General features: G+C 37.4%; 2 protein-coding genes across 3 annotated transcripts; both read left to right on the top strand.

The window, feature by feature from the left end:
- Window positions 1-9,431: 9,431 nt before the first annotated feature.
- LOC147760060 (nuclear apoptosis-inducing factor 1-like) lies at window positions 9,432-17,734 on the top strand. The gene is made up of 6 exons (XM_086996317.1): window positions 9,432-9,662; window positions 10,114-10,303; window positions 10,609-12,187; window positions 12,445-12,607; window positions 12,857-12,932; window positions 17,679-17,734. The coding sequence occupies exons 3-6, from the start codon at window positions 12,039-12,041 to the stop codon at window positions 17,732-17,734; spliced, it is 444 nt and encodes a 147-aa protein (XP_086852443.1). The 5' UTR covers window positions 9,432-9,662; window positions 10,114-10,303; window positions 10,609-12,038.
- LOC147760059 (uncharacterized) lies at window positions 16,869-23,661 on the top strand. Of its 2 annotated transcripts, XM_086995571.1 has the most exons (14): window positions 16,869-16,999; window positions 17,419-17,456; window positions 17,679-17,726; window positions 18,579-18,689; window positions 19,331-19,423; window positions 19,588-19,680; window positions 19,938-20,214; window positions 20,977-21,259; window positions 21,408-21,644; window positions 21,804-21,880; window positions 22,134-22,241; window positions 22,369-22,586; window positions 22,786-22,953; window positions 23,118-23,661. In XM_086995571.1, the coding sequence occupies exons 5-14, from the start codon at window positions 19,338-19,340 to the stop codon at window positions 23,365-23,367; spliced, it is 1,797 nt and encodes a 598-aa protein (XP_086851697.1). In that variant the 5' UTR covers window positions 16,869-16,999; window positions 17,419-17,456; window positions 17,679-17,726; window positions 18,579-18,689; window positions 19,331-19,337; the 3' UTR covers window positions 23,368-23,661. The 2 variants fall into 2 exon arrangements, with proteins under 2 accessions (XP_086851697.1, XP_086851696.1); XM_086995570.1 differs by lacking the exons at window positions 16,869-16,999; window positions 17,419-17,456; window positions 17,679-17,726 and adding an exon at window positions 17,735-18,235.
- The last annotated feature ends 1,342 nt before the right edge of the window (window positions 23,662-25,003 follow it).

The raw sequence follows: 25,003 nt of genomic DNA, 5'->3' as shown, positions 1-25,003 counted from the left end.
AGTTACAAGTTCAGTCTATCAGGTGCTTTTGTTATTCTGGTAGATCGTCGTGGAGATGGCACTGGTGATTGGGGTACAGTGTTATCCACAGTGTTTGGCACTTGTTTGTTCTGAGCTGCTTCTGAATTCTCAAAGCGGGGCTCCTGATCATTGCTTGGTGAATGATTTTGCAAATGGGTGTTTTCAAAGTCAGACTGATTGAATTTCTCTCCTGTTGGACGTATGTGTATACGATTGCGTACATACTGACCACCATTGTTAGTTTTTACAACATAGCTCCTGTTTGGTCTCGTAGAATCTACAATTGCTGGTTCCCATTTGTGACTCTGGGGATGTCGTACTCTCACATGCTGACCAGGAAGTAGGTCAGATAGATTTCTGGCTGACTGATCATATCTGCTCTTTTCTTTATCCTTTTTTCTTTGCATGTATGCATTTATTTCACCGTCATAAGAGGCATGTGACAGGTGGGGTTGGATGGCAGGAAGATTGGTATCATAAGCACGAGAATTTAAGAGTTCTGCTGGCGATGGTATGTTGTGATCTAATGGTGTGCATCTAAGGCACAACATGGCCATATGAGGATCGGTTTTAGCTTCCTTGCATTTAATCAGCAGATTTTTAACAGTTTGAACAGCTCGTTCAATAAATCCATTGGCCTGTGAATAGTGGGGGCTTGTTTGGACGTGCTCGAAGCCATAATCGTGCCTAAATTTCTGGAATTCAGCCGAAGTAAACTGAGTGTCATTTCCAGTGATAAGCTTTCTCGGGATTCCGAATTCTTCAAAGATTGATTTCATGTGAGCAATGGTAGTGTTGGACTGCAAATTGTTCAGCTTTCTGACTACTGGAAATTTGCTGTAATAGTCAGATATGAGCAAGTAACTGTCATTGTCAATGAAAAATAAGTCTGCTCCCAGTGTGTGCCATGGTTTTTGTGGTACGTCGTGTGGCATTAGCGGTTGTTTGACGTTTGCCTTCTGGTTGTGTTGGCATGGTGCACATGCTTTAACCATGTTTTCGATGTCTCGATTAATGTTGACCCAGAATACAGATCCTTTGGCACGAAGTTTGCACTTTTCAGCTCCTTGATGAGCATAGTGTAACTGCTCTAACACCGCTGCTTGAAGCGTTGTTGGGATCAGGATTCTAGTTCAATATATACCTCTATTGATAGAGATATGAAAGATATATTAACTGAGTATTTGGACAGATCTAAAGCAACATAAGACATAGACTTGATAGTCACTGTATTTTTCAATAAAAGTTGATAATTGCAGAAAACCAATAGCCCATGGTTTACCATTTAATTGTTGGCTTATAATATTCAAAGAGAAAGACAGCAAAGGAATGGAAAATGAAAAAGAAAAAGAAAAGAAGGGAAACAGACATTTTGCAGTTTAGTATACATTAATCATGTCCTCTCTAAGAATTCATGATTTTGTAAAAAAAAACATGCAAAATTATAATTTTGTGGTATATGTTGAAAATGACACTGTATCTTTAAATAATAATTATAAACATTTTGAGACATGATCACAAAGCTTAAATATGCTTTGTGACATTTTTCTTTTCATTTTCTTTCATATAGTAGAACTAGTATTCACTGTAACAAGAAAGTCCATGTTGTACTTGATAATAAATGCAAATTTAGTGCCCTGGTTATATACAATGTCTTCAAATATTTTAATTGCCAAATGCCTACAGAGAAGTTCTTTAACATAAAACAATCAAAAATTGTATTTATAAACTATATCACTGACAATGCAACACATGGTGTAGATTGTAACAGCATGATGCCTTGGTTTTGAAGGTGGATTTATTACTATCATCATGTTAATTCATTATTTTTTTATACTATTATAACTTGCCAGATAAAATTGTTCAACATGTTTCAGTATGTTGTATATGTTGAATAAAGGATTTTAAAGAAATATGTGCTTATTAAAAATACTTATCTGCCAATTTAAATGAAGAAAACAATCCACTTATCTTATTAATGTCACATAAAACACAGATAACATTTAGAAATACATATATTAGCCAATTTAAGCTTGCACATTTACCACTGAAAATTTTGACCAGCTCCTTAGATATTGTTTTTGTACAAATATTAGTCGTAACATCGTAAAATGGAATTAGAACTAAACCTTATACAGACAGTAACATATATCAACATAAAAATAGAATTACCGATCATATTTAACACAAGTATTCGCCAAAGTGCAAATAGGTGAAAAAGTAAACAAACATTCAGTTGGGCTCGTCTTGGCCGATGCATGACGTCAAATCCTGAAATTTACACTTTCTTCCTACGAAAACAGCTGAGGCATTTGTTTACAAGGATAGATTTGAATAAAAATTTAGTCACACAATTATGGCTTTTAAACACATTATACCGGCTCTGGAATTTCCCGCACACTCTCTAGTTTGCAAATTATAAGGAAAGTTACGATGTTGCCAAGGAAAAATGTCACCGCGACGTGTGAGTTTGGCGAACATAAACTCGGTCAAATCAAACATTTCAAAATAAAATATTACATGGGTATGAAGCTTAAATACCCAATTAATATAACATCTGATTGGAAGTATTAGATATTTACTTCTGCTGATAATATTGACATTTTTCGGTCAAATTTCCACTGTTTCACAAAACGAACGCGACGTAACGTAATGGCGCGTGAAAAAACGACGTAAAAACCCTACGCCGTGACAGTAAGTGTCCTACTGAATAGTGAAATGGAAGCCCAGTTGCAGCAGTCAGGCGGAGTAGAGTGGTCGACGCAGACGTCACGTGCAGCCGTCGCGTGCAGTAGGCTTACGTCACGTAAATTTTATAGGCCAATGAAATGCTAGGAAATTGCGCACTCCCAAATGAGTGAACAAAGGTAAAAAAAAACACTTCCGCCGAAATGAGGTAAGGTTATTACAATACGCATACGCGTATTTGAAAAAAAAAAGCTACTCTTAACTATTACGATGAGAAAATCGCGAATGGGTCACCGGTGGACCGGTCACCAGCTACATTAGGGCTACCAACGGCAATCTGCCACCAGCTAACCACCAGCAGTAGGCCCTACACCAGTGGTCCACCGGCGGCTATAAACGGCAACCTGCCACCAGCTAACCACCAGCAGTAGGCCCTACACCAGTGGTCCACCTGCGGCTATAAACGGCAACCTGCCACCAGCTAACCACCAGATGCGCATAATACAAAAAATTACCAAAGGGGATTATCGGTGCGGGGGTGTATCTACATGACCCCCGGAGGCTGACCTGGGGTGCATTTGACCACGTGAGTGTGTTAGATGAGTTGAGAGGAGATTACGCTCGTGCTTCTTTTGTGCTTGTTTGTTTTGTTCTTCAAGTCCGACCTGAGTCCGATGTCCATTTTTTTCACACCACACCCAGGTCAAGTTCACCAAAAATTCCAGCAAAATTCCGCCCCGGCTCTCTCTCTCTCTCTCTCTTATCTTACAAAAAGCTATCATATCATGGGTAATCATTTAATTCATTTTTATAGGCCTATAAGATTATATTACTTAGGGATATTTGTAAAGCAAAACACCTACACTTTCTCTCTCTCTCTCTGATCATTCAATAGGTTTTCGGCTTTGATTCCTTAACCCATTTTTTCATTTCTATATAAGATTATATAATTTAAAAAAGAAAAGAAAGGTCGGGATATATTTAACAGATATGTCTAGGAGAGTGTTTCGGGATAGGAATACGTTGAACATTTTTGATGATGTGGAACTTGTAAAAAGATACAGATTTCCCAGAGAAGGCATTTTGCTGAAAACTGACATTGTCAAAAAATGACATTACCCACCCTACCGGGAGAAACCATGCCTTATTACCTTATTACAGTTAAATAGACACAGAGTACGTGCATTACTTATACAAAATAGATCCTAAACTTTACTCTTGCTTGAGAGAATGAAATAAGAAAGAACATTGTATTTAATGATCTGACACCAGATTTAATGTTTTAGGCAAATGTCCTACAATTTACATTAAGAATTATTTTACAGACAGTGGATAAATGGTATTGCTTACAAACTGAAATACAGTGATAATAAATGGTCAGTGTCATCTTTATGTGTGCTTGCATTAAGTTATGTTCCAAAAGTTCAATTTCCAATTTCAATATTTTTTTGTTTGCACGAGATTCCATTTTTAGTTTGGAGAGTTTTGTCTTCAAGTCTTCCAAAGATCTCAAAACATTAGGAAACCTTGCCTTGTGCTGATTCAGTTTGCTTTAACAAGCTTTATTTTTCCTAGCATTGGTGCTGGCATCCTTGTTTTGATTATCTAATGAGTCCTTAAATTCCTCATAGCATTTGGCTATAAAGAGATTTTCGTGTGTGGAATAATTTGGCTTTCGTTGTATCTTTCCTGAAGCTGAAGTTGCTATTTTGACCACTTTCTGTATAGGGCTTTTATAGAATACATGGGAATGCCTTGACCACTACTTCCCTCAGCCTGCACTCAGTTCAACTTTCACCCTGTCACAGCCTATTGTTTGGCGAAACTGACCCTGTGGTTTTGTGGTTTTCCTATGAAGACACCATTCTAGCCAAATCTTAGCAAACTACTAGTAAGAATGATTCTTTGTATGGTTTTATGGAATAGAAATTAGTTGATTGCTAACAAGTATACACCTAGGGATTTAGAATCATTCTAAGACCTAGTATCATGCTAAATTAGAATGCTCTTATGGAATTGGCCCCCTGGTTTCCACTACGCTTAGCCAGAGCTTGAGAGGGGAAACAGCATCAACGACCAGTAAATATTCCCCATTATTTTTTAATTCTTATTCGATATCAACAAAACGAAACTCTGCTGAAACTTTTATTCCTGTTATTTTTCTCTTTTATTTAAAAATAGCCTGATCATACATGTTTATAGAAATTAACACTTGTAAAAATTCAAAATTACATTTATTTTTTCAAAAAAATTAATTTATATTTCTATAAGCCGATGTAATCAAGGAGAAAAAAAAATTGCCAAACTGTGTAGGTAAAAAGAAAAAAATAGAAATATATCGCATAATCCATAAAAAAGACAATTGTAAACCCTGACGAAGGTGGTTTTTCATCTTTGCACCGAAAACACAATGTCCTCTAAAAACTACTCGCTGCGCCATCTATTAAGAACTGGTGCCGTATTCTCGAAAGGTTGTAACTTACAAATTCTTGTAACTTTTCACGTAAGTCCGATCGTTCTTGTCAGTTGGTATTTTGGAAGTTTTGTAAGTTACAAACGCTTGTAAATATGCACGTAAATTTACAACTGCCTCCGACATGTTGTAAGTCGCTACGAAAAGTTGTACGCATGTGCATTCGGGGAGAGAGTGTAGTCTGCGGGATTTTTATGCTCGTGTTTATTGTTGGGTATTTTTGATAGCAAGTAAAATTATTAAACCATGGATGTATTGTTATCAGCGAGAAAGGTTAACCTTTCGAATATTTCAGGTTAGGTGCCTAAAGTTAACGATTTAGATGAGAATAATACGTTTCTGTCGATCGCTCAATAGCAACATGGTAGTTTCATAGGGTGTCCGAATTTTTCAATTAAAACGAAAACTTGTATTATTTAAGGAACGTGAAAAAACTATTCCTTACGACGGGGGATGGGCATGAAAAAAGCAATAACATGTTTGGGTTAAACAATAGTGGCGACCTGACTTTTGAAAAAAAAAAAAACTTCTTGCTTTTGTTGAAAGGGCAGTAGGCCTATGACATGCATGCCGCCATGCCGGATCTGCTATTGACTCCATTGAAGTTTGATCTGTGGCGTAGCTGGTAAAGGATGGAGAACTATGACCATCCCCACCTGAACATCATTTTAAAGACTTTAAAACTGAAGAGAAAGGAATAAACTTGTGAAACAATAGTAGGGGCCTACCGATGTCATCAGACACCATTCCAAAGAATCTAAATCAAACTAAATAATAAACTTTAATATTCTAAAGCCAAATTTGAAGAGAAAGGAATCCTTTAAGATAATGACCAGTAATAATTTGTTGTCAAATCGATCACTTATTCTAAACCATTGGCTTTTTTCCCCGTGACTTCTCGATTGCAGGGCCAGGTCGTTGCTGTAACGGACTGTTTTTTCCTGCACCCGTGCACGCCAACGACAGCACTGTGCCTGACCCACCCGCCCACCTAATATAAGTTTTACTTCTTAATGCAATTTTCAGGAAAAAAATCTAGAAAAAATACTGCATAAAAACCCGCGTACAAGGCTATACATGTACCGCGGTAAGCTAGCTGTGTTAAGACAGTGGAATTACACGGAGCCGCAGAAGCTTCATTGGTAGATTTGAAATAAAATGGAAACCTTCTACCTTATCACGCAAAGGGCCAGTTTGGTTGTACATATTTACATCTGCAGTTACAATCGATAGCCCTGATGCCCTATTATTTCATCTCGCGCAACGCCAGTCCCGAACATGGTCTTATTATATCTTCAGCGTTGAAGTTCACGACGTTCACGAGGCCTTGTTTTAAATAGAAGACGACACGGAACGTTCCGTGACTTTGTTTTGTGCTGAGATTTAGTTTGTGCCCGCTAAAGTGCCTCAAAATATGTTGGTGTTTTGAAGGTGAAACGGTTCCATTTGAAACGGTTAAGGACTATAAATCAGCTAGTTAAAACTCTAATTTCAAGGGTGGAATAATAGTGTTATTTTTTTTTGAGAAACGGAAGGGGGTGTTAGGTCCCCCTAACCCTCCCCTCTACATGTAAATCCGCCACTGTATCTTATGATGTAAGTTACAAAATATGAGTCTAGGCACTTCAATAGAAGTTGAATAACAAACACAGATAAAGACTCCATTCAGAAAAGATGATCCGAGTATTAACTGATCCGCCGACTAAATATGGCCGACCACACTTCACAAGAGCTGCCGCTGATTCTCGACGGTCTCCCCGCCTCCACATGCGCCGTTGCTGCAGGGGCCTAGCAATTAAACATCGGAGCCGAGATTAAATCCCTAGCTTTGATGACGTGTGTGTCCTTTATGTCTCCTAATGCACACTAGAAGCAACAATTTAAGGGAGCTTTCACATCGAGAAGAGCCGAGGTCTAGTAAGGCTGCGACCTAAATATGGCGGTTCTACATGAAAGGAAGAACGCTTGATTCATTAATAGTTTCTCTGCCTTCTCACACTCCTCCCCGCGCGTCGTCCCTGCAGGGGCACTCTAATTCAATCTCGGCATACTTCAACCGGTCGAGGGACGACGCGTGGTCCTAAGCCGTGTGAGAGGCGGAGAGAACATTACAGGATTAAGCGATTTCCCTTTCATGTAGGTCGCGGCCTTGTTAGACCTCGGCTCTTCTCGATGTGAATGCTTCCTAAGACATACACAAGTTTCATCTTCAAAACTCAGCCGCTGATGGCCGTTTTTATTTACAAGACCCTCGATCTTTTAGAATAACTGATGCAATTTATGTAATGTTAGTAATTGACAGGAGCGGGGAGTGTTTTGTAGAGTAACTTGAGTTGATTGACATGATCTTATGGTATTTATAATGTAAGGTAAACGTAGAGAAGGCCGCTAAAGATTGCAAGAGGTAGAAATAGAAATGTTGGAAGCGGCACGAGTAACAACAGGGAAGTAGTAAATAAATAATAAGAACGACTATAACTGAGTGGTATTTGTCAGCAAAAGACAGAAGTCAATACCATCGTCACATTTAGTAGGCAACCTTAAATAATGTTGAAAAACAAATAAAGCTTCTGTTTTCCCTTAAGATTTTGATCACCTACCTCGCATATCAGGAAAAGACAGATCACCCAAAACATCTTTATTTTATTTTACTCCACAGTAATGATAGCATACAAATAAAATGAACTTGCTACAACACAACCATCGAGCTTGTGTACTGGTATAAGAGACCATTCCCAGACCCTATTGTACTAACTTTGGATCGAACTTTCTCCATGGGGATTCTCACTCAATTGCAATTAACTTAAGCGGCTTAAATGTCTGTCACGCCTACTGAAGCTGATAGGGGGTAATTAACTATTGTTTAGCAGCTTTGGAGGGGTCCCAGACACCTAAGCCGTTTAAGCTGTAAGCAATTTAAGCGAGAAACCCCGTGGAGATGGATCGATCCTGTTAGATCAGTCTAGGTATGGGAACCCAGTCTTAAATGTACTGACCTGGCCAAAGCAGGGATGCTAATGCAGACCTTATGTACTGGTATTACACTTAATGCTGCCAGCAGTGTGTGTAGTGGTAAATTGTTATGAATTTGAAAAAGTTTTATAGTTCTTCAAAATCAAACGCTTTGAGACTGTGTATAACATCGTTCTCTCATTTTGAACTGTCTATACATATCCCCTTAATTACCGGCTGTCCTGTCTGAACCAGAAAACATAAACAAGAACGCACAAGACAAGTGTCTGTGTGTAGGCAACACGTACATGATGATCACCTAACACTTCCATACCACCGTTTGTTTCTAGCCACATGTATAGGCTACTTCAGTCTTATTTATTTAACCTTTTAAATGTTAAGTGTAAGTGAATGTCTCGTGTCCTCTTAATATCCGCAGTATTCATTATAAAAATATAAATATCTAAATAATATGTATGATAAGTGTTTCAGTTGAATGTGCCTATATAGGATTTAACACAGCAGACCCAGTCTTATCCCCCCCCCCCCCTGTACAAGCCCTCAGTATTATCGACTTTAGACTCCTGTCAGCCAGTGTACCTCACACGTACCTGTTATCTTATGTACTAACCTGACCTGATCAGTAATGTTATGTTCATAGTTTAATAATGATAGGTCTCAATGCTACTAGTAGAACGGGGAGTAGGCCGGGAATACATTAAAAGGTCACTCAGGGATGCAGAGGCTATCGCGTACCTAATCAGTAATGTTATGTTCATAGTTTAATAATGATAGGTCTCTAATGAATGGTCTCAATACATTAAAAGGTCACTCGGGGATGCAGAGGCTATCGCGTACCTAATCAGTAATGTTATGTTCATAGTTTAATAATGATAGGTCTCTAATGAATGGTCTCAATACATTAAAAGGTCACTCGGGGATGCAGAGGCTATCGCGTACCTAATCAGTAATGTTATGTTCATAGTTTAATAATGATAGGTCTCTAATGAATGGTCTCAATACATTAAAAGGTCACTCGGGGATGCAGAGGCTATCGCGTACCTAATCAGTAATGTTATGTTCATAGTTTAATAATGATAGGTCTCTAATGAATGGTCTCAATACATTAAAAGGTCACTCGGGGATGCAGAGGCTATCGCGTACCTAATCAGTAATGTTATGTTCATAGTTTAATAATGATAGGTCTCTAATGAATGGTCTCAATACATTAAAAGGTCACTCGGGGATGCAGAGGCTATCGCGTACCTAATCAGTAATGTTATGTTCATAGTTTAATAACGATAGGTCTCAATGCTACTGGTAGAACGGGGAGTAGGCCGGGAATACATTAAAAGGTCACTCAGGGATGCAGAGGGTATCACGTACTGGTAGGCCTATGCTCTTTGTTTGAGAACTGGAAGTGAGAAATATTTCAACATGGGTTCCATGACAAAAACACTGTTTGCTGTCCTCCTCACTGTGACTGCCGTCAACATCGCCACCCTCTACGTGGATGATTTTGATCCCGGTGAGCATGACCGGTCTTTGCAGGTCCTTATCTAAGTCTGATGTACATGTTCATATAGTCTACTGTACTCTACACGGTTGAAATGGGACTGATATTTGTAATCTGTGTGTGCGTAAACGATTAATGACTTTAGTTAGATCAACTTAGTTTGGTGATGCTGACAAAAACGCAAGTCGTTCATATTTTGTGTACAACTCTCTCTCTCTTTCTCTCTCTCTCTTTCTCTCTCACTCTCCGCGCTAAACAACGTAAACACAACCAGAAAACACATACATTAAGCCGAAAAAAGGAGTGCTAACGCATGAATTTCGTACATGTAGGCCTACCATTTCTTTCCTTGTCTTCAAAATCATAACCACAATCAACGTCTTCTGCCCAAGATAAAGCCACATGAAACTTTGCCACTACACATGACTTAAAAAAAAATACCAGTGCTTTATTAAATTTCCAGATTTGTAACAGAAATCAAAATGATAATAGGCTGATATAAGCATATCGGTTTTATCACAGCCATGGTGAGAGGCAAGAGAGTGCTCATTACCGGGGCGTCCTCTGGAATTGGAGAACAGGTGGCGTATCATTTCGCCAAGATGGGAGCAAACATTGTTTTGACGGCGCGCAGAGAAAACCTCCTAAAAAAGGTCAGTTACCGGTAATAAATTAAGACACGTGAGGGAAGGTCAACCTTCAAATATCAGCTTTGAACTTCGTATCTTAGAAAATATGCTTTATTAACGATTTTGCATTGCATTTTGTATTGTTCCAATACTGAAATCTTTGAATCTAATGCTTTTAGCGCTTTGCCTCCATTTCTTTCGAATAAACATTGTTAAAAAAATTAACGATTTTATTTTCCTTTACAAAAGCTGCTCTGTAATTTACTTATTGGTATTGCAATTTGAACAGTTGAGTGTCTGTTGCATTTTTTCCATAATGACGGCTTCAGGTCATCGCAGAGTGTAACAAGTTATCTCCGGCACCTGAGCCAAACCATGTGTACACAGTAGCTGATCTGAGAGACATGGAGGAGACAGCTAGAGTTATCAAGGTACACAGTACGCACACACACACACACACACACACACACACACACACACACACACACATTGAGCTGGGAGACATGGAAGAGACAGCTAGGGTTATCAAAGTACACACACACACACATTGACCTGGGAGACATGGAAGAGACAGCTAGGGTTATCAAGGTACACAGTACACATGTAATAGGGTGAAACATTACGAAAGCATTCCCGCCTGTCAAATATTGTTGTATGGTGAAACCAATTGTGTTAGAGGTGACTATACAGTGGGTCCCTCTAGTGTAAAAAAAGTGAGTAGTTCTAAAAGGTTGGAGAGTGTGGACTCCATGCGGAGTTCTAACATGTTTATTGGCACACGTGTTTTCCATGTTAGAGAGGGAAATCCATGCGGAGTTGTGATACACACACGTGGAAGTAATGTAAAACTGTGAAATAATAATAAAAAAAATTGAACCAGCAAGTTTTATTACTTTATCTACCACACTGCCCTTTTGGCGGTCACGTGAGCTTTGTTAGTCACGTGAGCGGGAAATATAAATTACCCGCCCAACAGTATTCTTGAGTTATTTTTACTCACACTGTCACGTTGGCATGTATGTATGTACAGGAATAAAGAAGCTGATTCTTCTGAGATTCAGTCGATGTTTGTTGTGATACTCGGTTACAAATGGCGCAGTCGACAGGATTCAGCTTTTCCTGTTTTCAACGATATTGACGATCTTTTGAACTTTACGGAGATCTTGGGTAGATAGCAAACAAACGGTGACTGTACTTCTCAGTTGAACAATAGCACATTCCATCCACCGTATGGGAGGGAACGGATTTTCAACCAGTCACACCCTTCTACAAGGTGAGATCTCAAAGTAATCGTCAATTTATCATCGTAACGACTGATAGTTACCTGTACGTAAAGATACACAAAGTGCTTATTAGGCTTCGTTAGAGAGACATTTGTGTCGATCGTCTTGAGTGAGCCTTGCTCGTTGCGATTGGTCTCCGGATTGGACTTTGTCCCGGGGATAGCACTGTGATTGCCATCGGGACAGGTGAGGACGTATTCGGCTTTGATGTGTCTGCTGTGTTTGTTGCCAGGACCGTAGTGTTGGAGAGAGCTGGGCTCAGAATCTCGAAAGGATCGCTATGTTGCGCACGCGCTATAGCATAGCTAGCGTGCGCTATTTGCTAGTGCGATTGCACCCACCTGATATCTCGAAGCCTTAGCAAACGCAACGCAATAAATGCCTGTCCGGAAGTACAATTATAGTCTCGAACACACGCATACATACGCCTAGCGGTTCTTTTTTGTTTTGAGGGACGATAGTAAATCGCACGTGAAATGGAGAAACACAGCAGGGAGCGTTATAAAACCGATGAGCTCGCGGTGTTGGTGGAGGAGGTCTCGTGTAGACCTACAGTATTTAGCCCCTTCACCAACACCGTGACTCTAAAGTCCAAAGAAAAACAATGGGCTGAAGTTGCCGAAAAGTAAGTTGAATAATTATGATTAACAGTCCTTTTCTGTTAATCGTAGTCTGTTTTGCCATGTTAAAATTATATCCATTATATTTAATTATTGCTTATTGATGATTTAGTTTGGTATGTTGTTGTAGTTATTCAATAAAAGTAATTGTAATTGCTCTCTATTAACACATCTTGACATGGTCATGCACAGTATGATGAAGCAATAAAGTGGTGATTCTTATATATTTTTTTTATCAAAATTATGAATGATTTCCTTTTAGAGTTAACAGTGTTTCACATATAAAGAGGAGTTTCCGAGAGGTCAGGAAAAAATGGCATGACCTCACGTCTCGCACTAAGCGCAAAGAGGCCAAACGCCGTGCAGCAATGCGGCAGACAGGTGGTGGTGTGGGGCCCAGTCCACTGTCAGAGTGGAAGAAGAAGGTGTTATTTTGTTATTTATTAAAAAAAAAAATGAATTTGTATATTAAATTGCACAATGGCTAACTTCGTTTTATATTTAATTGCTTTAAGAACATCAAGATGATATTAAGTAGAGTAATTAACTTAGACTGACTCTGTGAATATGAATACGTCGACACTGAGTTTCACAGACATGCCCTATTGGAATGTCCAATCACCAGGAGGCATATTTTATATATACATATATCTCTGTATGTTTATACTGATCAGGTAATAAAGATAATTGGAGAAACTGCAGTAGAGGGTATCAAAGAATTGGCTGGAAACGACAGCCAGTTGTTCATAGGTATGAAATTTAATTATAATGAAAGTGGTTTAAATGTAATGTTTGGTAATAAAGTACATGTATTTGTTCTTATGTAGATGATAGTAATGCAGAATCCACCTCCATGAATACTAGGAATGATAGTAATGCAGAATCCACCTCCATCTATACTAGGAATGATAGTAATGCAGAATCCACCTCCATCTATACTAGGAATGATAGTAATGCAGAATCCACCTCCATGAATACTAGGAATGATAGTAATGCAGAATCCACCTCCATGAATACTAGGAATGATAGTAATGCAGAATCCACCTCCATGAATACTAGGAATGATAGTAATGCAGAATCCACCTCCATCTATACTAGGAATGATAGTAATGCAGAATCCACCTCCATGAATACTAGGAATGATAGTAATGCAGAATCCACCTCCATGAATACTAGGAATGATAGTAATGCAGAATCCACCTCAATGAATACTAGGAATGATAGTAATGCAGAATCCACCTCCATGAATACTAGGAATGATAGTAATGCAGAATCCACCTCCATCTATACTAGGAATGATAGTAATGCAGAATCCACCTCCATGAATACTAGGAATGATAGTAATGCAGAATCCACCTCCATGAATACTAGGAATGATAGTAATGCAGAATCCACCTCCATGAATACTAGGAATGATAGTAATGCAGAATCCACCTCCATCTATACTAGGAATGATAGTAATGCAGAATCCACCTCCATGAATACTAGGAATGATAGTAATGCAGAATCCACCTCCATGAATACTAGGAATGATAGTAATGCAGAATCCACCTCAATGAATACTAGGAATGATAGTAATGCAGAATCCACCTCCATGAATACTAGGAATGATAGTAATGCAGAATCCACCTCCATCTATACTAGGAATGATAGTAATGCAGAATCCACCTCCATGAATACTAGGAATGATAGTAATGCAGAATCCACCTCCATCTATACTAGGAATGATAGTAATGCAGAATCCACCTCCATGAATACTAGGAATGATAGTAATGCAGAATCCACCTCCATCTATACTAGGAATGATAGTAATGCAGAATCCACCTCCATGAATACTAGGAATGATAGTAATGCAGAATCCACCTCCATCTATACTAGGAATGATAGTAATGCAGAATCCACCTCCATGAATACTAGGAATGATAGTAATGCAGAATCCACCTCCATGAATACTAGGAATGATAGTAATGCAGAATCCACCTCCATCTATACTAGGAATGATAGTAATGCAGAATCCACCTCCATCTATACTAGGAATGATAGTAATGCAGAATCCACCTCCATGAATACTAGGAATGATAGTAATGCAGAATCCACCTCCATGAATACTAGGAATGATAGTAATGCAGAATCCACCTCCATGAATACTAGGAATGATAGTAATGCAGAATCCACCTCAATGAATACTAGGAATGATAGTAATGCAGAATCCACCTCCATGAATACTAGGAATGATAGTAATGCAGAATCCACCTCCATCTATACTAGGAATGATAGTAATGCAGAATCCACCTCCATCTATACTAGGAATGATAGTAATGCAGAATCCACCTCCATGAATACTAGGAATGATAGTAATGCAGAATCCACCTCCATGAATACTAGGAATGATAGTAATGCAGAATCCACCTCCATCTATACTAGGAATGATAGTAATGCAGAATCCACCTCCATCTATACTAGGAATGATAGTAATGCAGAATCCACCTCCATGAATACTAGGAATGATAGTAATGCAGAATCCACCTCCATGAATACTAGGAATGATAGTAATGCAGAATCCACCTCCATGAATACTAGAAATGATAGTAATGCAGAATCCACCTCCATGAATACTAGGAATGATAGTAATGCAGAATCCACCTCCATCTATACTAGGAATGATAGTAATGCAGAATCCACCTCCATCTATACTAGGAATGATAGTAATGCAGAATCCACCTCCATGAATACTAGGAATGATAGTAATGCAGAATCCACCTCCATGAATACTAGGAATGATAGTAATGCAGAATCCACCTCCATGAATACTAGGAATGATAGTAATGCAGAATCCACCTCCATGAATACTAGGAATGATAGTAATGCAGAATCCACCTCCATGAATACTAGGAATGATAGTAATGCAGAATCCACCTCCATGAATACTAAGAAAGATAGTAATGCAGAATCCACCTCCATCTATACTAGGAATGATAGTAATGCAGAATCCACCTCCATCTATACTAGGAATGATAGTAATGCAGAATCCACCTCCATCTATACTAGGAATGATAGTAATGCAGAATCCACCTCCATCTATACTAGGAATGATAGTAATGCAGAATCCACCTCCATGAATACTAGGAATGATAGTAATGCAGAATCCACCTCCATCTATACTAGGAATGATAGTAATGCAGAATCCACCTCCATGAATACTAGGAATGATAGTAATGCAGAATCCACCTCCATCTATACTAGGAATGATAGTAATGCAGAATCCACCTCCATGAATACTAGGAATGATAGTAATGCAGAATCCACCTCCATGAATACTAGGAATGATAGTAATGCAGAATCCACCTCCATGAATACTAGGAATGATAGTAATGCAGAATCCACCTCCATCCATACTAGGAATGATAGTAATGCATAATCCACCTCCATCTATACTAGGAATGATAGTAATGCAGAATCCACCTCCATGAATACTAGGAATGATAGTAATGCAGAATCCACCTCCATGAATACTAGGAATGATAGTAATGCAGAATCCACCTCCATTTATACTAGGAATGATAGTAATGCAGAATCCACCTCCATGAATACTACGAATGATAGTAATGCAGTATCCACCTCCATCTATACTAGGAATGATAGTAATGCAGAATCCACCTCCATCTATACTAGGAATGATAGTAATGCAGAATCCACCTCCATCTATACTAGGAATGATAGTAATGCAGAATCCACCTCCATGAATACTAGGAATGATAGTAATGCAGAATCCACCTCCATCTATACTAGGAATGATAGTAATGCAGAATCCACCTCCATGAATACTAGGAATGATAGTAATGCAGAATCCACCTCCATCTATACTAGGAATGATAGTAATGCAGAATCCACCTCCATGAATACTAGGAATGATAGTAATGCAGAATCCACCTCCATCTATACTAGGAATGATAGTAATGCAGAATCCACCTCCATGAATACTAGGAATGATAGTAATGCAGAATCCACCTCCATGAATACTAGGAATGATAGTAATGCAGAATCCACCTCCATCTATACTAGGAATGATAGTAATGCAGAATCCACCTCCATCCATACTAGGAATGATAGTAATGCATAATCCACCTCCATCTATACTAGGAATGATAGTAATGCATAATCCACCTCCATCTATACTAGGAATGATAGTAATGCAGAATCCACCTCCATGAATACTAGGAATGATAGTAATGCAGAATCCACCTCCATGAATACTAGGAATGATAGTAATGCAGAATCCACCTCCATTTATACTAGGAATGATAGTAATGCAGAATCCACCTCCATGAATACTACGAATGATAGTAATGCAGAATCCACCTCCATGAATACTAGGAATGATAGTAATGCAGAATCCACCTCCATGAATACTAGGAATGATAGTAATGCAGAATCCACCTCCATGAATACTAGGAATGATAGTAATGCAGAATCCACCTCCATGAATACTAGGAATGATAGTAATGCAGAATCCACCTCCATCTATACTAGGAATGATAGTAATGCAGAATCCACCTCCATGAATACTACGAATGATAGTAATGCAGAATCCACCTCCATCTATACTAGGAATGATAGTAATGCAGAATCCACCTCCATGAATACTAGGAATGATAGTAATGCAGAATCCACCTCCATGAATACTAGGAATGATAGTAATGCAGAATCCACCTCCATCTATACTAGGAATGATAGTAATGCAGAATCCACCTCCATCTATACTAGGCATGAAGACGTGCAAGCTACAGATTCTAGTCATGAAACGGGCTTAAGAACAGGTGCTTATTGCATATATATTCTAATCCATCTGTTTTAAAGTTGTAAGTAAAACAATATAAATTATCATATTGAGAGAAACATTGAAATTAAAATTAAAAGAATGCAATCTCTTAGATCCTTATACAGGGAAACACAGCCTATTACATTAAGTTGGGTTGGTACAACTCTGTGTGAGATCCTTATAACTTTACTGTGTGACTTGCCTTCTTCAACACCTAGGAGGTAATTAATCTGAGCACACATGCAAGTTCAGTACCCTGTAGCCGCTGGAGGAGGCATGTCATTCAGTTATGCAGATTACACTTTACAAGAGTAACTGTAGAGTGGGACCCATCCTTATACAGATATATTATTTGTTAACATCAGGGAAAGGTAATCATCATATGTTCATATATAGTATTGCTATTTTCTTTGTTAGCTATGAACATTCCTGCCATGTACCATTTAAAAGAAGAGGTATTTATTATATTTAATTTTAGATTTTATTAAAATATATGTATTTATTTTATGTTTTCCAATCAGTGTTAACTGCTTCTGATTACTTGCATATTTTAATGTATAATTACATCACCCATTTTAACACATGAATTTAGGACATTACATAATCACTTGATCAAAATGCATTTTGATTATTATTATTTATATCAGCTAATTTTAACATGTAAATGCCGATTTCAGCAACCGGTTCATCCAGTAGAAAGAAGAAGGTGCATACATCATCACAAGGTATATAAACATTAAAGGATGTCTTTCCGCTGTAGACGCTTAAATAGGCCTTTCTCTGAAACTTTACCTATTTGATCCTGAACCCTGAAGCATGTCTCACACGGAACCGTTGAGAAAATAAAGGTCAAGGTATAGGTTTTTAAGATCACTTAAAGAAAAAAAGCGCAGCATTTTTTTTTTTTTCGTCTAAACTTCTCGCCATTACTCCCCTACGCGTGGAATTCTGGGACGTGCCTCAATTTGCATATGACTGAATACTACTAGCACTTTTACTACGGTATGACGAAGACCCGGATGTTAATGTAATCCAATATGGAGGGTACTCCGACTACACGTGGATTGAAAAGAGGGAGGAAAAAACTCCCCACGCCAGTGAAAAAAGAGAGAAAAAGAGAAAGGGAAAAGCAGAGAACGTTGATCTCACTGGGAAGCCAATCAACTAGATGGACTGAGCTAAAAAATGAACTAAAACTAACACACGAGCGACTTGCGAAAATTCTGTTGGACAGGTTAGTACGATCTCAAATGAATTGTAGAAAATGTCACGATACATTTTAGGCAGAGCACCCGTGTCGCACGTAGAATGTTTTGAGTATATTTATTTAGGGAAGAAGTGTGGGCAGGTTTGTATCAAAACGGCTAGATTCTCACTTTCTTACGTAATGTCCTACTTGACTCTATCTCCCCACTACAAGTAGCCTACAATCTTAGATTGTGTGCACATTAATTTTGGAGTATGTAAGCGAGGTAAACATCCATGATTTAAATTTTATTCGCCATAAACGTTTTGAATTGTTTAATGCCGGGATATAATGACTCACGCCGTCATGGTAATTTTTTAAAACCCTGCAGGTATTATGCACAGCGGACATCTACCAGTAGGCCTACCAGTACCCCCACAGCCAGCTCAAAACCACTGCCCCCAATACAGTTGAGTGACATTGAGTCAAAATCAGAGTCAGAGTAAGTGTTTGATAACTTAACAGCCATCAGGATAAATTTTTAGGCTCTGACGGTCTGGAGGACCTGCATTATTAGAAATCTTCATGTCCTCCCAATCTGATACTGGTCTGAACTAAGTAATTGATTTCCATTAGACTATGTTTTACTTGTAATTTATTTTTTTCACATAAACTTTACTTATCCAGAGCGCATGCTTTCACAAAAAATCTTGCCAGTCCTGTAATAGCTGTTTATTTCACCATTCATTGTAAACCTTGCAATAGAAACAAGTGTAATGCATGTTATTATTTGACCCCATTGTCATAGATACCATTGGTCTGTGTAGATGGATCCACCTCTGTAAGAACTCTCTCTGGTGCAATCTGAATGACTGTCACTTTTTGTTTCCAACATACTCATATAATCACCAGCTTTTCTGAAACTGTATTCAGGAAGAGTACATATTGAGTTACAATGATCAGTGAAGACTGATGACATCCATGGGTAATGGAGCCTTTAATATGATACTATTTTACAAGTTTTATAAGTCCGATGGCTGTTTTGCCATGGGACTTATACCACCAGTTAGTTTGAGCTATATCCAATAGCACGTGAAGTGTTTTACTAAAAATATTAATTTTTTTTTTATTTCCTTTATTCAGTGCACCCATGTCAGGTGTAGAAAGTGCTGGTAGTGGACCAGAAGCAGCTGCAAGGGAAAGCAAAGTTTCCATGTTTGATCCCAATGATATGAGGTATGTTTACCTCCTTTTTAGTTATAACTGTGAAAAAATAGTTTATTTCATTAACTTTTGTATTTGTCAAGTATTATGAAATCTGGTATGACTCCACCTGTCATTTAATACATATGTAGTATAGTTACATCCTCATTGCCAACTGGACTTTCTTTTCATTTCAGTGTTAATCTCACATATGAAGAAATTGAAGATGAATATAATGAGGATAATGATGATGATACCTATCCAAATTACAAAGCTGACATAACTTTCCAGTGCGTATATTTTTTTTACAATCCCCTCTATATGTTTTGATATAATTATAATTTTTAACTTAATACCTTTTTTTTTTGGGGGGGGGGGGGGATGTGTGGAGATATTTCATTAGTTTCATATCAAAATTCCAAAGTTATTACACATGCAATGTGCAAATGTACATGAATTCCCATTAATAGACTTGAAATTACTATATATACTATTTTGTGACAAAGGTATTTAAAAAAAATAAATAAAACGTATATATTTATTCCAGACACAACAATATTGAAGAGGTGATGAAACTGCCAACAGTCACTGAAGATGATGATATTTTACCTGGAGATGAGGAAGTAGAGATAGGCCCTATTCCTGATGGCAGCAAGCTGTTCAGTAAAGTGACATCAGCTGAAGAAATTGTGGGGCAAAGTTGTTTTCTGACTTATGAATCATCTACTAGACTGCTATTGGAAGAGTTGTTGCCACCTTGCCCTTGCAGCAAAAAGTATGTGGTGTCCTTTCAGAAGTCTGGCACAGGAACATATGTGAAGTGGGTAGGTTACATTGTCCTTTTCACTTTATTTCAGAATATCTATGATTATAACCAAAATATTTCTTGGGTTAATCTTTATAAATGTATTTCTGATATTATTTACGATGGTGCTCTGTCTTTCTGATACGGGGAGTTCAACTGAGTTACAAGCTATATTGAAGCTGCAGAGGTGAGGGGTGGTCTCCCTTGCTCTCACTGGATATTTAATTAATAAATATAAAATTAAGGCACTATTTCAGGTAAAAGACCTTTGTGACTACATTGTAATACGGGGTTAGTAAATTGTACCAAGTCTTCTACCATTAAGTAATAATTTTAAAGAACATTCAGGAATTTAAATGAAGTATCACAGGTTTTAGTCTCTCATTACCCTAAGTAGGATATAGGTTTTATTTTTTATTAAACGTGAGATGTAATAAGATTATTATCAATGACTATGTGCTGGTATCCTCAAACAGTGGGCCTATAATCTTGTCACACATACACTGCTTATGTCCATTATTATTAATACAGTTTTTCTAAAATCTTCTCTTTTATATATCATATTTTCATGCAGAAAACCGGTCAAATGTATTACACTAATGTAATTTTGTAATATGTTTACACACCACATTAAGATGCACATTTGAAACATTAATGTACAGCATTTTTTCATATGATCAAAATGTAAACAATTTTAACACATTTTTTATAATTAATTTTCAGGTGGGCATTTGCATATCTTGATAAGAAATTGAAATATATTTCTTTTTTTTTTTTTCAGTCATGCCCAGATGGCCATGAAGGTGGTCAGTGGTGCTCTCAACCCAAGTTGAACCTAGGCATGTTGGCTGGGGATTTTTTCTGGTCCACTAGTCTTCTGTTTAGTGGGAACAATTACAGGAAAGTTCGGTTTATGTCCCAGTGGATGAACAGTGGATTTGTTAGTGAGAAGACCTATTATGCTATACAGAGGGATTATGGCATACCTGCTGTAGAACACCATTTTCGACAAATGCAAGATGAGATCCTTGCCTCTTGCCAAAATAAGGAAGTGATTATTGCTGGTATGAAGATATCTCTGATGTATTACTTAACAATTAAAATAAGACAAGAGAAATTGGTAAAATAGTGTCTCAAGTATTTATAACAAATAAATATTTTGCCTCAAATGAGTGTTATGGATTTTTGATGGAAAACTGTATATATTTTCAGGTGATGGAAGGATGGATAGTCCAGGACACAGTGCCCAGTACTGTACTTATGTAGTCACAAATTATGAGACAGGGGATGTCCTGGACATTCAAGTTGTAGAGAAGAAAGAAACCCAACTAAATAGCAATGCCATGGAGAAAGAGGGCTTGCTGAGGTCACTCAGGTTCCTTAGAGAGAGGGGTATCAATGTAGTGGAGATTGTCACGGATGCTCATGTTAGCATTGCTGCACATATAAGTAAGTTCAAACATATCTTTATGTGATGACATTGACAAACAAGTAATGCAACCTCAATTGTTGTCCAAGTTCAAATTAACAATAAAGAGCAAGTTTGATTTCCCCTTACACAAAATGCCACTGTTGTGACATGATAATTTTTTATATCTGAAATTTTAGGGAAAAACGAGCCTGGCATGAAACATTCTTGGGATGTGTGGCATGGTACCAAAAACTTAGCAAAGAAAATTATTGCGGTAAGTTTTGAAATTTATCTATTTTGATCAAATTGTATAAAGACCAACAGTGACCCATAGAATTTTAATTTACGAATGTCTTATTTTGATGCTGATTAATTCCTGAAAATAATTCTTATCTGGCAGGTAGTTATTTTCACAAATAAACCAAAACATTGTTAAAAATATAAACATAAAATACTTGTACAAAACATTGAATGCTGCATATTGGTATATTTCCATGTTTAAAATGACATCTTATTTACAATCACAGGCAGGACAGAAAAAGGCTACGCGCGATATTATCCCATGGAGCAAGGACTTATGCACCCATTTTTGGGAATGTGCTAGGACTTGTGAGGGAAGTCATGGAAAGTTCCTGGTGAGTTTGATCCTGCCTTTAACATCATTGACAAGAAATGTTCATTGTTTCTTTTGAACTGCCTATATAGACATTTTTAATTTTTCACATTTCTTGTTTACTAAATGAATTCTGATTTTTTATTTAGTCAAAGTGGAGAGGTGCAATGCACCATGTGCAAAATGAGCACGAATGGTTATCAGGTGATGGTTTTTGGACAGCCAAGTGTGAACACAACCCCCTACCGCCTGATGAAGAGAGAATGAAGAAGTGGTTGGAACCATCTTCACAGGGACTGGCTGCATTGGGGCAGATTCTACTTAACAAAAGATTCCAAAAGGACATTGGACACTATGTCAATAACAGGTGTGGAAAAGAACAAAAATTAACAATGGTGTTAATTATTTTTGTTGGTATTTGTAATTGATTGCAAAGTTTTTTATTTCAATTCAAGGCAAGGGTATTATTTCAATGCCAAATATGACTCCATTGATAGAAACCAATAAATAACACCGCTTATTACAAATAACTGGATGTTCAATTTTTTGTTTTTCTTTTTTTTTAGACACACGGGACACATTGAGAGTATTAACTCTCACATTCTAATGTATTGCTCACAAAGAAATTCCTACAAGCCACCTGGATACAGGGCACGTAATTACTTGGCAGTCATGGATTATCAGAACCATAAGGATAGAGGAGCTGCAGTTGACTTGGAATCCGGTGAAATAAGGTAAACAGCAAAAATTAATATATAATTCCGTTTTTAAAGTCTATGTGCCAAAGAAAACTTGTTACTATGGTTATTTTCACTTGTAAACTCATATTTTAAAGGTTATTACATGCAAAGTCATTTTCTTGAAAACGAATTAAAGTCTTGCCACTGTTTTATTTCAGGTATACTAAGTGTTACAGCAAACATGCCAAATCATGGATAGTGAAACCTCAAGCCATTAGAAAGACTTATGACTACATCCACATCTTACAAACTCTGGCATTTGACATGAGAATGACAAGTGCACGGCCTTTAGCAGCTAGGGTGCTGTTGGAACCATGGGACCCAAGGAACCTTGGGCCAAATACAGCCCCAGTCCCTGCACCCCCCAAAGATGTTCTAGTCAGAGACAGAAAGTCCAGATTTAAGTAAATTTTGTGACATTTTTTTTATCAGTCTCAGCAGTGAATACAGTTATTACATTGAATATAGTTCATGTTCAGTAATGTGATCTGCAGAAAAGAATAAGCACTGTAAATCTCCATTATTTACAAGAGATGCTCACTTTATGAACATATAAATTAGATAAAATAGTTTAATGCCAGCATGCATGTTCATTCATTGCAAGATCTTGCTTTTGACAATTATTGATAACAGTTACAAGTATGAGCAGACTTCATACAGTTTAATGTTTTAAATGTAGAAAATAAATGTAACTTTACCATAGCTGTTTTTCTTACTTCCCTAATCATAAACCAACATTGATTACACTGATAAATAAAAATGATAATAATCTCTACTTTACTGTTTAAACAGATTTAAAACAGGCCTCTTGGTAATCTGATAACATTATATTAATTGATGTGTTTCTTTTATACAATATCTCAACACAAACTTATCTTGAAAGATGATGTTGAATAAGTAATAAATATCTATACTATAAATAAATAATTATCTATACTAAGCCATGAAAGGCATTTTTAAAATATGAAGTTATATACACATGGAGTCACATACCAAAAAACAAACTTTTAACATTTAAAAGATTAGACACTGACATTTTTATGTAATCAAAATTACAAGAATGATGAGTATATCTTAAATCAACAACAGATTTAAAATGGCGCACATGATAAACTGATAACTATATATCAACTAGAGGATCAGAGAGGCGATACCGCCTCTGGATATTGTACCACCAGCTGGAGTAAGCGCATTCTCATGGAAACCCCGCCCCCCCAAAAATGAACACCACCACCAGTCTTGTGCTTGACAAGCTCTATAAAATGCAATAAACAAGAGTTCTCAAAATATGCAAAAAAAAAAAAATATATATATATATATATATATATATATATATATATATATATATATATATATATAGCGAACAAACATAACTGTTCAAATCAAGCAGATGTTCAAATTGAGCTGTATTTTCCTAACACTGATGACTCCTGTGATTTTCTAGACAATAGGCCTATTGGTTTTCCTTGAAATGCGTTATCAGTATTGCATATTTGCTGACAAAAGAGAAAACCTTGGGACAACAGTAGGCAGATCTCTGCTAGTTTTGAAGATATGAGGGGCAAGAAAATATGCAGAGTTCAGTTTGTGGTGAAAAAGTAGGTCAAAGGTCAATTTCAAGGTCACAGTATATGACTTCCTATAGAAGTTCAATAGTAGCTATGGGCATTTCTTTGCCAATTTTGGAGATATGAAGGCCAGGAAACATGCAAAGTGCAGTTCATCATAAATAGTAGGTCAAAGGTCACAGTAAGATTGCCAGTATATGACTTCCTATTCAAGTTCAATAGTAACTTTGGACTTATCTCTGCCAGTTTCCGAGATATAAGGGATAGAAAATTTGCAAAGTTCAGTTCATGGTGAAAAGTAGGTCAAAGGTCAATTCCAAGGTCACAATAAGACTGCCAGTATATGACTTCCTATTAAAGTTCAATAGTAACTATGGGTGTATCTCTGCCAGTTTTGGAGATATAAGGGTTGAAAAATTTGCAAAGTTCAGTTCATGGTGAAAAGTAGGTCAAAGGTCAATTTCAAGGTCACAGTT

Source organism: Lingula anatina, chromosome 9 (assembly GCF_051362555.1).
Source record: "Lingula anatina isolate TDL-2025a chromosome 9, LinAna3.0, whole genome shotgun sequence".
Taxonomy (NCBI): Eukaryota; Metazoa; Brachiopoda; class Lingulata; order Lingulida; family Lingulidae; genus Lingula; species Lingula anatina.
The sequence above is the reverse complement of the archived record's forward strand: the minus strand, read 5'-3'. Positions and strand labels throughout refer to the sequence as shown.